General features: G+C 37.4%; 1 protein-coding gene across 1 annotated transcript in view; it reads right to left on the bottom strand.

Annotated features, from left to right (window-relative positions):
* The window catches only part of arl6 (ADP-ribosylation factor-like 6), a 42,567-nt gene extending 38,598 nt beyond the window's left edge, over nt 1-3,969 (bottom strand). Inside the window, exons 1-2 of the mRNA XM_028799846.2 lie at nt 3,849-3,969; nt 338-483 (exon numbers count right to left, since the gene is read on the bottom strand). Coding sequence (XP_028655679.1) covers nt 338-460 — 123 coding nt within the window. The 5' untranslated portion in view covers nt 461-483; nt 3,849-3,969. The remainder of the gene's footprint in view (nt 1-337; nt 484-3,848) is intronic.
* Nucleotides 3,970-14,604: the final 10,635 nt, after the last annotated feature.

Here is a 14,604-nt window from a genome sequence, read left to right on the forward strand (position 1 = left end):
CATTAACTGTCAATAATCTAAGAGGAACAACAGGATTTCCTACCTGAAAATGTAAAAATTGTTTCGTAAATTAATCTATACCAGGTACTTAGTGGAGTTCTACCCTAGGAACAGCTCTAAATGCAACAACAGCAGCAGCAGCAAATACAAATCAAGGTGATTTGGCAAATGTCTACTGGTAATTGCCCACTTTTCCCATCATTTACCCTCCTCAAATTTTTCACAAAAGGGGTTAGTCTATCTTGTCGAGTCAAAAAACAAGGTATTATTTTGATATTATATTTTAGACCTTGCATGCAAATAATAACACTTAAAGAAAATTCAACGTTCAACATACATTTGAAGGCTTCAGTTTGTTGATGATTGTTGTTTTGCCACTGTTGTCCAGACCAAGGCACAGAACATGTACTTCTTTCTTTTTAATTCCCAGCCATCCTGCCAGCTTGTCAAAAAGGCCCATGGCGTCTATGTAAGGAGTCTCACCTAATTATGACATCTCAGTATTAGAAGAGCTGGAAAAAAGGCTTTACTATCTAATGTCTATTACTTGGTGAAAGAAAAGAAAAAAAAAAACAAAAAACTGAGCAGCCTGACAAAACAAGCACACAGTGATTCGGCTAATCAGATTAACAAGCAACATGTCAACACAAAAGCAGATTGGCTGTTCTCATGAGCCAAATGGATATCATGCCATGAATCTGTAACCAGGGATGGCAGCTCAGGGAAGATTTTAGGGATGTCCATCTTTATTTACAGAAGTCTTTTATTATATTTACTGCATCTTAGCTTTTACACCACATACTTTAATTATTTGTAAAAACTGATTTATATAATGTCATTATAAAGCCCTGTCTTAAAAAAAGAAATAAAAAAGCAAAAATGATCAGTATCACAAGGTATCTACATAAAGACAAGTAAGAAGCTACTGTACAAGTAGTAACAGAAGTGTCCAAGGGTCATGTGCATACTTACCGGTAGCTTTGCATAAATATTTTTCTCATGTCCACATTATACTCAACAACAGAAGGTGGAATCATTTCTCAGGATTTTGTGTTTGTATTTCAATTTTGAAACTCAACTTACTGACAGTTAGGGTCAAACTTTGGAAATGAATGACTACCAACATTTTAGCATTATTTGTCCAATTACAAATTGACCCAAGAAAAAAAAAATATAATCTTTTGTCAGGACATACTTTAACAAGAAGCACGTACAGCAAAAGGCATTAAAAGAGAAACTAATCACATGCACTACTTCTGTAACTGAATGCACTAATGTTAAGAAATTTACCCAATGCAACCAAGTTTTCCTTTAACTTAGAAAAATTGCTAAACTAATGACCATAAAGTATCTATCTATCTATCTATCTATCTGACTCACACCATTAAGCTGGTTTGGTTACAAGGCATCTATTGTGAAACAATGCAGAATCTTAATACGAAAAATAAAGAAAATTTTATTTTTCACACAAAATGAAAGAAAAATATAGATAGCTGGATATGTGCATCTACCAAACCATTGGTCATTTCAATTGTTCATATTATTGTTTACACAACTAGATATTAAGTATGAATATTGTAGAGTTCTGTAGTGTTTCAGACTACAGTTCATTTCACCATTAACTAAAAATGACATTTTAAAAAATCAATTTACAATAAAGAATTCTTTTCTGATGTCACAATTCATATCTTATCTCAGTAACTCAGCAACACAACAAAACTCAGAATTGTGCCAACACCGCTCCTTATGAGCCTTTCTTACTCCTCAGAAATCCCCCGCCACTCCCTGTAAAACCTTTGTTCAAATTTAGAAAGAAAAATGGAAATTTTTGCAAAGACAATTTCTCTTGTTAGACAAAGCTGACATAACAAAACTTGAAGAGGCAGGGAGTTTACATTTTTTAAAAGTCAATTGGATATTTGACACTATACAGCGCATACACTCCATTCCTACTAATTCTGGCCACTGTTAGCTAGTTTTTACAGATTTCAAAGGTGCATTAGAAAGATGACTTAATTGCAGCTGCAAAGCGTCTACAATGATTCTATCAAAAGTGCCAAAAACTATTTATTAGGTGAATCGACATTGTAATAAAAAAATAATCTTGAAATGGATGTTAGAAAATGGATGGATGGATACAGTCAGTATATTGTTAACTACCTACCTATACATGTGAATTATGTGTATAAACACTGTGGAAACAAAATTATAAATAAATTACATTACCTTCCACAAATTCATGGCTGTGAGGCTATACAGTACAGCTTTTCTTGGTGAGCAATACAGGAAAAAAAATATGCAATTTCCATAATGCCCAATGATTGGACAAGCAAGCTTGCAGTGTGACTGTAACTTTTAACTGTAACTGAACCAAATATAAAATCCTTTCCATATAGTTTTTGTGGAGTGATTTGACTTAACAATGCTGATATTTTCCCAGCCTTCCAGCTTGGCATTGTGGCTCAAACCAACTGGAAGGCAGAGAATAAAGCAATGAAATATGTCTGTGTGGTTATTTCCATAAATAATTTTTCCAGAAGAGTTGCATTTGAAAAATTGCATTAGGAGATGTCATCTAAGAAAATCTGCTAAATTTTGATATGTTTTTCATATCTGCCTTACTACTGTTTTTAACTATTTGCTGTCTGAAAATGGAAATTTGAACACAGGATTATATAAAGACTTTCCTGGAAAGGTCGGACATTGCATTCATGTTGGATGTATAAAATAAAATTGTCATTGATAATCGATTATGTTATTAAAGATTTCAGACACTGATGAACTAGCTAGGCAATAAAGACTGAGTTCCTGTGTACACTAGTCCATTCATCCATTTTCCAACCCTCTGAATCCAAACACAGGGTCACGGGGGTCTGCTGGAGCCAATCGCAGCCAACACAGGGCACAAGGCAGGAACCAATCCCGGGCAGGGTGCCAACCCACCGCAGGTGTACACTAGTGTGTCTTGCATTTACACTCTTTCTAAGGAAAATGCCAATGTACTGCTGATATTATTTAGGGCTTGCAAGAGCATTATGTGTACTACTTTCACCTAGAATTCATCAATTTACTTGTGATGTTTTTATATTGTTTACTAGCATGTTTTAGTAGATTAAGTGGTTAACTGAAGTCAAGTTTATTGTGATATGTACATAGTGCAACGAAATTTTTACCTGCATGTCTCCCAAGAATAGTTAACAAAAATTAAAAAATAAATACTGTAAAATAAAACTTGAATGTTTTGATGCCCGTCAATACGTAAAGTGCACCGAATACAACTAAGAAAAATCAAAGCCGTTAACTGAGCGGTGATGAAACAAGGCTGTAAATAACTGACCACGCAAATTAGCATCATATGATAATTAAAAGTTAACCTTTTGGTTTACCAAAACGAAGTGCTGTTTTACAGTTGTATTGAAAATGGCACGTTAAAATTCCATTAGAAACAGAAAGAAATTAAGAAGAATCAAATGTTCGTTAAAAAGACTGTCCTAATTTCTCACCTCTAAACCCACCCGGTTAAAACTTTGCCTACAAAGAAAACCTCTTCTTGGCAAAACCCTAATGACTGACTGTATGTCCATGTGCTGCCCCGAACGCCTTTAGACGGCTCATCTACCTCAAACTCAAACCATAAACTTTAAGCTCGAATACTGCTGCTTTTAAGCGCAGAAAGATTTCCCGTCTGTCCACCCCAATACAGGGCCTGCGGTACACCGCGTTTTACTTTTCCAATCTGGCCGTGTTGTATTCATTAGCGGCCCACACACGTCCCACTGTGAACCTGAAAAAAAACTCAAAATATTCTGTTTTAAACAATTACTATAATACCATTATGCTTAACTCACCCCCTACTTCTTTTCAATATTGTAAGCACACGTTTCCAGGGCAACTGGTGTTTACGCAGTCGACAACCAATGCAGAACGCGCAGCCACAGTGTTAGTCGCGAGGAAGTGACGTCATTAAGGCGCTCCTTTGAGTGCACCAGTTCACTGGCCATCGATGTTCGCGGTATACATTTGTGATTTCGTCTTTTAATAGGTGTTAGTTAAAGATAGTTGCTATTTTGATTTCGGCTTCTTGTAATGAGCACAGTTGTCAACGTATTGTTACTGAACCAGATTATTTATTACTTAAGGGAAACAAGTTGAAGGCAAGAAGCGCTTTGTTATACCACTTTTATAGAGTAAGAATTTAAAAACGTACAGTTTAAACAGTATAAAAAATAACATATGGAGCGGATAAAGGAAATTAAAACATGCGTTTCTAATTACAGTTTCCTAATAGATTGTAAGACGTTTACCGAAATAAGCAGCGATAGGAGTTTGAGGTAAATAAAAGAAGCACAACATTGCAGAAAACAGTTAAATAAGCAGAAGTAAATATTATGTAGTGTTTCCAGTTTGTCTGTGAATTGTGCTTCATGGTTAAAGAGAACACTTATATTTTTCCAAATAGTTAGAAGCATAAACGGAATAGCTCCAGTAAAGAACTGAAAAAGAATAACCCACAGTCGTCTCTGAAATAACTTGACATTTACAAAAATAATTGGTCATCCTTCACTGTTTATTCTGTATTTACAAAAATCAGACTTTGCTTTAGTTTTGATTCAACAGAATATTTCAAATAATAACACAGATTAAAAATGGCAAAATAATGTGTCTCTTAACCTAATATTTTGTTGCAAATCCTTTAGAGGCAATCACTGCAAATAAGTAATTCCTGTAGCTCTCAATGAGACTTATGTACCTGTGTTAGTTTGGCCCACTGTTCCTGAACAAACTGCTCCAGCTGTTTGAGGTTTGAAGGGTGCCTTCTCCAAACTAAATGTTTCACTTCTTTCCATAGATGTGCAGTAGCATTCAAATCAGGACTCATACAAGGCCACTTCAGAATAGTCCAATGTTTAATTCTTAGAAATTTTTGGGTGCTTTTATCTGTGTATTTGGGGTCATTATTCTGTTGAAGGATCCATGGTCTGGAACTGAGACAGAGCTTTATGACAGTGGTTAGAATGTTTCACTTTAGATTGTCTTGACTGACTTGAGATTTCATTGTTTCCTGTGCAGACTCAAGGCATGCTGTGCCAGATGCAGCAAAGCTCCCCAAAAAATAACCAAGTCTTCTCTATATTTTACAGTAGGTATGGTGAACTTTTCTTTGAAAGCTTCATTTTTATGTCTGTGGACATACAGCTGATGTGACTTGCCAAAAAGCTCCAGTTTTGTCTCATCTGTCCAAAGGACATTCCCTCAGAAGCATTGTGGCATGTCGGTATGCATTTTAGCAAATTCCACTCAAGCTCTTTTATGTTTTTCTTTCAGCAGTAGAGTCCTTCTGGGTCTTCTTTCATAGAGCCTACTGTCACTCAAAAAGTGATGGATGGTATGATCAAACACTGATGGACCTTGACTTTGGATTTCAGCTTGTACCTCTTTGGACGTTATCCTTGGGTTTTTTTCTACCATTCTCACTATCCTTCTGCCCATTCTGGAGTCAATTTTCCTCTTGTGGCCACTTCCAGGGAGTTTGCCTATACTGTAGTTCCATGAAACTTAAATTTAATAATATTTGCAACTGTTTTCACAGGAACATCTAACTGCTTGGGGATGGTATTATTGCCTTTAACATACTTGTTTAAGGTTTTCTTTCTGACCTCCTCATACAACTTTCTTCTTTGCTTTCTGTGGTCCATGTTCAATGTGGGACACAATGATACCAAACAGCAGATTAACTACTTTTCTGTATTTAAATAGGCCGAATGACTGGTTGCACAATTGGAAACGTGTGACACTAATTAAAGAAATATATTTATGATCGTTTTTAGGATTACCAATGAGTGTGTCCAGGCTATTTTAAAATATCTTTCTAGATAAGTAATACTTTGTCCCTTTTCACACTTGCTTTACTTTACTCAGTGATGTATCAAAAGCATGCAGGTACACAATTACTTTTCACTTAATCACTTTTCAATAGGCATACTGTATAGCGCTTTTTCAGTGAGGTGTAAGGGTACCAACAAATTTATCTGTAATATGTTGAAAAAGGGCATCTGCATACTTCTAACCAAGATGCAGTGATGGGAAATTCAGAACATACAGAAAACATAAGAAATTTGACAAACAAGAGGAGAACATTCCATCTGTCAAGCTCATTTGTTTAATAGCTAAGTTGTCCCAATATCTTATCCAGAAACTTAAGTTTGTCAAGGTTTCTGCTGCAACTACATGGCTTGATAGTTTATTTTAAAATACCACAACCCTTTACATAAAAAGGGCTTCCTGACGTCAGTCTTAAATAATTTTTACGCGAATTTCTACTGGTGTGCTTGAGTACATGATTTTGTATTTAGTTAAAAGAATTCTGCGGGATCCAATTTATAATTGTCTTTGACAATTTTGAAGGCAGCTTCCTTGTTTGAGACTAAAGAGCTTTAACTCCCTAATCCTATTAGAGTAGGATATGCATTTTCGTCCTGCACTGAACTTGATCACTGTCTTCCTCACAGCTTCTTGTGCTGCTCTGTCTTGTACTTCATGTAAATGGAGTTTGGTGATGGGATCAAAAAATTCGCTATCGAGTTAAGTTTAGATTCTGATTCAATGATGTTTGAAACATCAAGAAACTTGATTTTATCATTGTGTATTTATGTGTGTCTGTGGAAAAAAAACATTATTTTCGCATCTTCAAGTTTCAATTTTCAATTGGAAAATTATGTGTTTTTTGTGTTATGTAGAGTTCCTGAATAATTATATCCTAGTTTTTACCGAGGTTCCCACCTTGACCCCTGAGGCCCATGTAAAATGGTAATTTCTGAAAAAAATTACCTGTCTTTATCAAACATGTTGCATCATGTGTGTCTCGTTACAAGCTCCTGGTCTACTGTTTTTGGTCCAGTTTGGTCCGGTACTCATCCCATTGTCCTTCAAAACCATTTGACCTACTGTATGTCCAAAATAACTTCTATCCCCATTTTGATCACTTTCATCTGGGTTGTAAATTACCCAGCTTTGAGTGCAGTCACGGGTAACCTCTTGGTTTGTACCACTGTTGGAACTAACACTACTCGGTTCCCATCACATATATCTTCACTAAGTGTTCCTTTATGCTTTATTGCACATGATTTGTTTACCTGTATAGTCAAATCACATTTTGGCAGTACTTCTGTTCCTAGCCTTGGTAGTTACTAATCACAAGCAGCTTCCTTGTTTGAGACAAACAAGCTTTAACTCCTGAAGGCAGTTACTGCTTCCAACAGTACTTTGGCAGTTCCCTCCAGTATTTGCATAGTACTCTTTAGGGTACATTAGGACTGTAGAAGTGTTTGAATCAGCTGGATTAGTGTTTCCAATTCATGGTTCTGTCACTTAGTCTGGTCAGCCTGCTGGCTTGGACATTCCTTCAGTATGCTTAAGTCCATCAGATTCCTTTTTGCATAAATCACAAAAGAGGTTTGTTTTTTTCTGCTGTTCCCTTTGGAATCAGCCAGTGTCTGTGTGTATATACTCGTTTGAGTTTATATGACCAAAATTAGTTACTGGCATCAATTTAGTGCTAGGTTCCCCACATGTATCACATACTCTATTGCTAGTTAGAAAATCTGAGGCAGTTACTCACTAAATGACTTCAAAGATTGTCTTCTCTAGAATCCAATCCACTGTAAGTTCGAATATGGCATATATGTGAGTGAACCATTTGCTGAATTGGTACCCTGTCCAAGACTGTTTCCTGCCTTACCTCTAAAGCTTTTAGAATAGGTTTCAGCGACTATTAATTGGGATCAACAGATATGATAATGTTATGTCTAAACTAATCCCCTCTCTCTCACAGCATATAATCGTGCTTAATATAAATGAAATATATACTCTATTTAAAAATTGGCAGCAGGAAGTTTGTCAGAAAAGAGAGTAGTTGGAGTGTGATCAGAAGGCTTATTTTCTTCACTGTCTCATCCCACTTTTGTTTTTCCTTGCTTTTGAAAATGATGAAAAATTATTAATAATAATAATAATAATAATTCTTTGCATTTATATAGCGCTGTTCTCACTATCATTAATAAATAACAGCACTGTGTTGTTATCTAAAGGAAGGTTCTGGTTTATTCTTACTGCATGTGTGTCAAATGTGTTTTGTGTTTGTCTTAGTAAAAATATGCATCTGCTTTTGTGCTCATTTATATGTTTTGTTTATTAAATTATAATGTCATGTTTACTTCAATATACTTTCTGCATCTTTATTTCATCCCAGTGAAGGATCAAAAAGTCACCATCCATCCATCCATCCATTTTCCAACCCGCTGAATCCGAACACAGGGTCACGGGGGTCCGCTGGAGCCAATCCCAGCCAACACAGGGCACAAGGCAGGAAACAATCCTGGGCAGGGTGCCAACCCACCGCAGAAAAGTCACCATATAATGAAAATATTGTCAATAGATTGTTTTTTAGTTGACTCATGATGCTTTTTTGTCAGTAACATCAAGGTTACTAAAGTAGTATTTTATTTTCTCTTACAAGTGGCCATAAAATGGGTTATGGGAAATATAAGAAAAAATTCAGTAGCTCATATGTTAGGTACATTAGTCGTAATTGTTTTGTTAATCTGTAAGATTCCTTGTTTTTGGTAAATTCACTCTGATCTAGTTAACCCTTTTTTAATGCAGAAATGTGACTTTCGATGGAATCTGAGATATTAGAACATGTTTGTCATATTTTATCAAAATCCCCACATTTCTCTCTGTGTGTGTTTGTAAACTTTTCTCCAGTTGTTTTTTGAGTTCCCTCCCACATCCCAAAACATTTGCTTATTAGTTAAGTCATTAGTAAATTATTTGGCTCAGAGTGTAGTGTGTCCTGTGATGTATTGGCACCCCTTCCTAGATTAGTTATTGTTTTGTCCCCTATACATAACAGCAACTCCAAATTTGATTAGCAAACTGCAATCACAGCAAGAAAGTACTAAGTTGTTCACTAACTCAACAAAAATGAGAAACAAATGCTTCCTTGCCAAGCTAAATGGAGACTACCTAAGTCAATAACAAGAAGCATTCACTAATGTGGACATATTAACATAGCGTGCTATAGTCACTTTATCAGAGCTTTCTAGAGATAAGGTTACTGAATCTGTGACCTCTGTCAGCAGCCTGCTCCACATTGTGTTTATATCTTGGCAAAAAATAGCCAATGAGGTTGATAGATGGTGTCACACAGGCTGATCAAATAGTTCTAGACATTGATGAATCAACAGACAACATATATGTGGCATAACTGTGCTGAGGGAGTAGAATTCAGAAAGGAACAGGAGGTATGTGTAGGAAGGGGTTTAGGGTGCTGCTTTCAAGCCTTGCCTTTTAAGCGGAGACCTACTGCATGTCCAGCTTCTAAGCACTTAGACTTTCTTGTTTTGATTATTTTTGCTTGTTCATGGATTTTGCTTTTGATTTCAAATTTGGACATGTTTGCTTTTTTAGGCTTATCCTTCTTGCATATTTTCTGCTTTTTGTTTGTCTCTGTTTAATTGTTGATCATTTTTAAATCAATTAATTAATTTAATTTATAAAGGTTATATTTGTCTTTGTCATATTAAGCCAAGGGCTTTACTGTTTCTTCTCCCTCGAGGGGAATTTTTGGGATATTTAAAACATGTTTTTGAACTTTAAAAGCTTTAACCCCATTTTGGGCCTGTACAGGCTTTGAAACCTGCCCCTTGAGTCTGGGATCACGTTGTCTGGGGTGAGGTCCTGATCAAACTTTTTTATATATTTTGTAGCCTGCACTACCTCTCTTCATCTTGTATGCTATTGATCATAGCAAAAAGTCAAGTCAATTCAAATTAATGTTCTAAATTTCTCCTTTTTTGCATTTGTTCTGTTTTAAAAGCTACTTCTGTAAAATCAAACATCAATTTTAGACTAATTCATTATTTCAGAATTCCTGTAACATAGCCTTTGTTGTATGTTTTGAAAGCGTTGCACATGACTGATTGCTTACACTTATAGATTGAGAATAAGGCATGAACTCGAGTGTCCAAATGTGAAGTAATTACTTATAACTAGACATGCCATCCCATTCTCTCCACTACTGAACAAATTTGTGTTACATTTACTGCATTGGTATAAAAATAACCCATTTGAAGATATTAATGTTGAAAATGCACAATACTAAACTGTCCTTTAATCAATACTGTATATAAAATAAGAAAATTATTTTATTTTATTATTTACACTTGCTGCAGGAACATCGAACTGTTGGCCGTAAGTTTGCATCCCTATTACTTGCCCAGAGAGTTTGGACACGTCACTGTTGTTATTGTTTACATCCCTCCTCGGGTGGACATGGAGATAGTGGGTGACATCATCCATTCCGATGTGGCTAAATTACAAACACAGCACCCCGAGGCACTTGTGCTAATCGCTGGAGACTTTAACCATGTGACGCTGGACAAAACATTACCTGCCTTCTTCCAGTATGTGGATTGTAACACCCGGGGAAATAGGACTATTGACCTACTGTATACAAATGTTAAAGACGCATACAGCGCCACCCCGCTGCCTGCACTTGGGAAAGCGGATCATAACCTGGTTCTGCTTCAACTTCACTATAAACCAAGAGTGAGGGAGCTACCTACAACCACACGCTGATTCAGGAAGTGGTCCCCTGAGGCAGAGCAGGCTCTGAGGGACTGCTTTGGAACTACGGACTGGAATATCCTGCAGGAATCTTATAGTGAGAACATTGAGGAGGTTGTTGACTGCACTACTGACTACATCAACTTCTGTATGGACATTGTAGTTCCAGTAAGAACAGTACGCTGCTATGCTAACAACAAGCCATGGATTACAAGTGACATCAAGGGCCTTTTGAACCAGAAGAAAAGGGCTTTTAAAGGCGGTGATCAGCATGAGCTCAAGCGCGTGCAGAAGGAACTCCGAGTCCAGCTCAGGGCGGCGAAGGAGCAGTACAGGAGAAAGCTGGAGCAGAAGTTGCAGAATAACAGCATGAAGGAAGTGTGGGATGGGATGAAGATCATCACTGGCTGCAGCTTGAAGTGGGTTGCCACCATCGAGAGAGACGTGGAGAGAGCAAACCAAATGAACAACTTCATTTAGAGTTTAGGTTTGACCACCCTAACCCACTCTCACCTTGGAGTACTGCACCCTCCACCTCTGCTGATACCAGCATAGGAGAGAGTTTCCCCCCACCCACAATTACAGCAGCCCAGGTAAGCAGAGAGCTGAGGAGACTTCATGCCAGCAAAGCAGCGGGTCCAGATGGAGTATCGCCACGACTGCTGAAGGCCTGTGCGTTGGAGCTGGGGAGTCCTCTACAGCGCATCTTCAACCTGAGCCTGGAACAGGGGAGAGTCCCGAGGCTTTGGAAAACATCTTGCATCACACCAGTACCAAAGGTATCACATCCTAGTGAGCTGAATGACTTTCGGCCTGTCGCTCTGATGTCGCATGTGATGAAGACCATGGAGCGGCTGCTGCTTCACCACCTGAGGCTACATGTCCGCCACGCACTCGACCCTCTGCAGTTTGCATACCAGGAGCAGGTGGGAGCAGAGGATGCCATCATCTATATGCTACACTGATCCCTCTCCCGTTTGGACAGAGGCAGTGGTGCTGTAAGAATTATGTTTCTGGACTTCTCTAGCACCTTCAACACCATCCAACCTCTGCTCCTTAGGGACAAGCTGACAGAGATGGGAGTAGATTCATACCTGGTGGCATGGATCATGAACTATCTTAAAGACAGACCTCAGTACGTGCGTCTGGGGAACTGCAGGTCTGACATTGTGGTCAGCAACACAGGAGCACCGCAGGGGACTGTACTTTCTCTGGTCCTGTTCAGCCTATATACATCGGACTTCCAATACAACTCGGAGTCTTGCCATGTGCAAAAGTTCGCTGACGACACTGCTATCATGGGCTGCATCAGGAGTGGGCAGGAGGAGGAGTATAGGAACCTAATCAAGGACTTTGTTAAATGGTGCGACTCAAACCACCTACAACTGAACACCAGCAAAACCAAGGAGCTGGTGGTGGATTTTAGGAGGACCAGGCCCCTCATGGACACCGTGATCAAACGTTAACATTATACTGTACAAAGAAATTGATCTGTCTGTTATACCTGCATTGTTATCACTCTTTAATTTTGTTCTTTATCAGTATGCTGCTGCTGGAGTATGTGAATTTCCCCTTGGGATTAATAAAGTGTCTGTCTGTCTGTCTGTCTGTCTGTCTGTCTGTCTGTCTGTCTGTCTGTCTGTCTGTCTGTCTGTCTGTCTGTCTAAAATGGACTGAATAAAGGGAACTCAAAATGTGAACTGTGTGAGCTAACCTGCCAGCAACAAGGACACCAGAGTAAACAGCCAGCAAAATGAATGCACTTTCTAACTTTATTTGAATGGAGTCTCCACAGAGTTTTTAACTCTGGACACTTTTAATCCCATGTTAAACACACTCTGTATATTTTTAGCAAATTATTTGTTAGTTGTGGTGATTGTACCTCAGAGGTACATGATACTGTATATAGAGTAACAAAATGACCTATTCTGGGTCCACTGCTCTTTTCAATCTACATGCTTCTATTAGGACAGATTACCTCAAAACACAATGTGAACTACCACAGCTATGCAGACAACACATGGTTGTATTTATCTATAGCACCTGATGACCCTGATGCTCTTGGCTGTCTGATCCAATATTTTAGCAGTATTTCTGAATGGATGAGTAGTAACTTTCTCAGACTAAATAAGGAAAAATCAGAATTCAGTGATTAGCAAACATGGGTATAGTGTGGATATTAGAAATAAACTTGATCCCTTTGATGTAAAAACTAAGGCACAAGTTAAGAATCTAAGGGTAATTATAGACTCTGACTTAAACTTTAAATTACACCTTAACCAGATTACTACGACTACATTCTTTTACGTAAGGAATATAGCAAAATTTAGACCTCATATAACTTTACAAGGCTCTGAAAAAATTAATTCACACTTTTGTTTTTAGTTGATTAGATTACTGTAATGTATTGCTAACAAGACTACCCAAGAAAGACATAAATCGTTTACAATTAGAGCAATGAGAAAAAGAAAATTTGAGTAACTCTCATCAGTTTTAAAATTATTACATTGGTTACCTGTGTCATTCAGAATTGACTTTAAAATACTACTAATGAGTTATAAAGCCTTAAATAGTCTTGCTCCAGTTGTATTCTTAATAGATAATATGAGCATAGAATTATCATATTCTTCAGAGATCTATTTGTACTAATCCCCACTATTCTCTGCTGTTTCTTTCCAGTTCTTCTGTGGTGGCATTCTTCGCTACCACCACCTGATCAAGGCACCATGCAGCCCCCTGTGATTTTGGAATGAAGGCTGATGTCTCAGCTGTCAATGAGACCTACTTCATCAAATCCTATCACATGATGCATGAAAAGTAAGAGGTTTGATTTAGGAACATTTATGTTAGGTAGAATGCCCAGTAGGGGCTGAGTGGACTTTTGACCTTGGAACTCCTGCAGATTTTGTTTTATTCTCCAGCCTAACTGGATTTTTTTTTTGTTATTTTTTTCTGTCCTCCCGGCCATCTGACCTTAGCTTGTTTTGTTATTTATTATTTAATAGATATTGCCTAATCTTAATTGTTTTCTCTTCTTGTAACTTTCTTTTGTCATCTTGTAAAGCACTTTGAGCTGCCTTGTTGTCTGAAAATGTGCTATATAAATAAATTTAGTTTTTTTAAAAAACTGCTATACTGTAGATTTGATTTTAAATTCTGTATCTTTACTGACTTGAACCTTGCATCTTTTAGATCATTCTTTTAGAATCTTAAACAGATTAATTTATTAGATATGGGGTAATTTGGAATGAAATGGATAAACAGCCTGAGAAAGGTAAACATTGATTGATTTTTCTTTCAATCATTGTTAAATTCATGTGAAGTTAGGCTTTTAATTTTGGGTGCATGCTGGGCAGAAGGAAGGGAGGTGTGCAGGCAAGGCATAGCAGGAGAGAGAAAAGCAAGAAGAGCCGAGAAGGAGAAGAGCCCAAAAAAATTGACAAGACCATCTGCATACTGAACACCAATCTAAAGTTGCTAGACTTTAAATGACTCATCTTCAATCGCCTTAAAATTTTCCTAAGTATTTTCAATAAGACTCTTTTTGAAATACATTTTTTAACCTTTGTGTCTTTTCAAATATATGTCTTCTACTTTTGCTACCATTGGTTTTACTGTGTATTTATTAATGTTGCTTTATAATAATAATTTCATAATATTTGATTGGGTCAAGGTATATTGTTAAGAGCTCCTGGTGTGGATGATTTCCATATTAATACAGGTGTTAGCAGCTGAAAAGAGACATCTTCAGTACAAAGCAGCTTGTTGGACAGACACCTGCTTTGGTGATTGGCGCGGGTGTAGCTCAGGTCTAAAGACAACCATTTGGTCTGTTTGTGCACAGCTAGTAAGTCTCTTTGCTCGAGGCAGCTGTCCACATGCAGGTAAAGCTGCGGGGTGCTGTAAAGTAGGTACCTAACACTCATATAAACAATATAGTGAACAGTAACTGTAGCATATGTGAACTAAAATAATGAA

This window comes from Erpetoichthys calabaricus, chromosome 4, assembly GCF_900747795.2.
Source record: "Erpetoichthys calabaricus chromosome 4, fErpCal1.3, whole genome shotgun sequence".
Taxonomy (NCBI): Eukaryota; Metazoa; Chordata; class Cladistia; order Polypteriformes; family Polypteridae; genus Erpetoichthys; species Erpetoichthys calabaricus.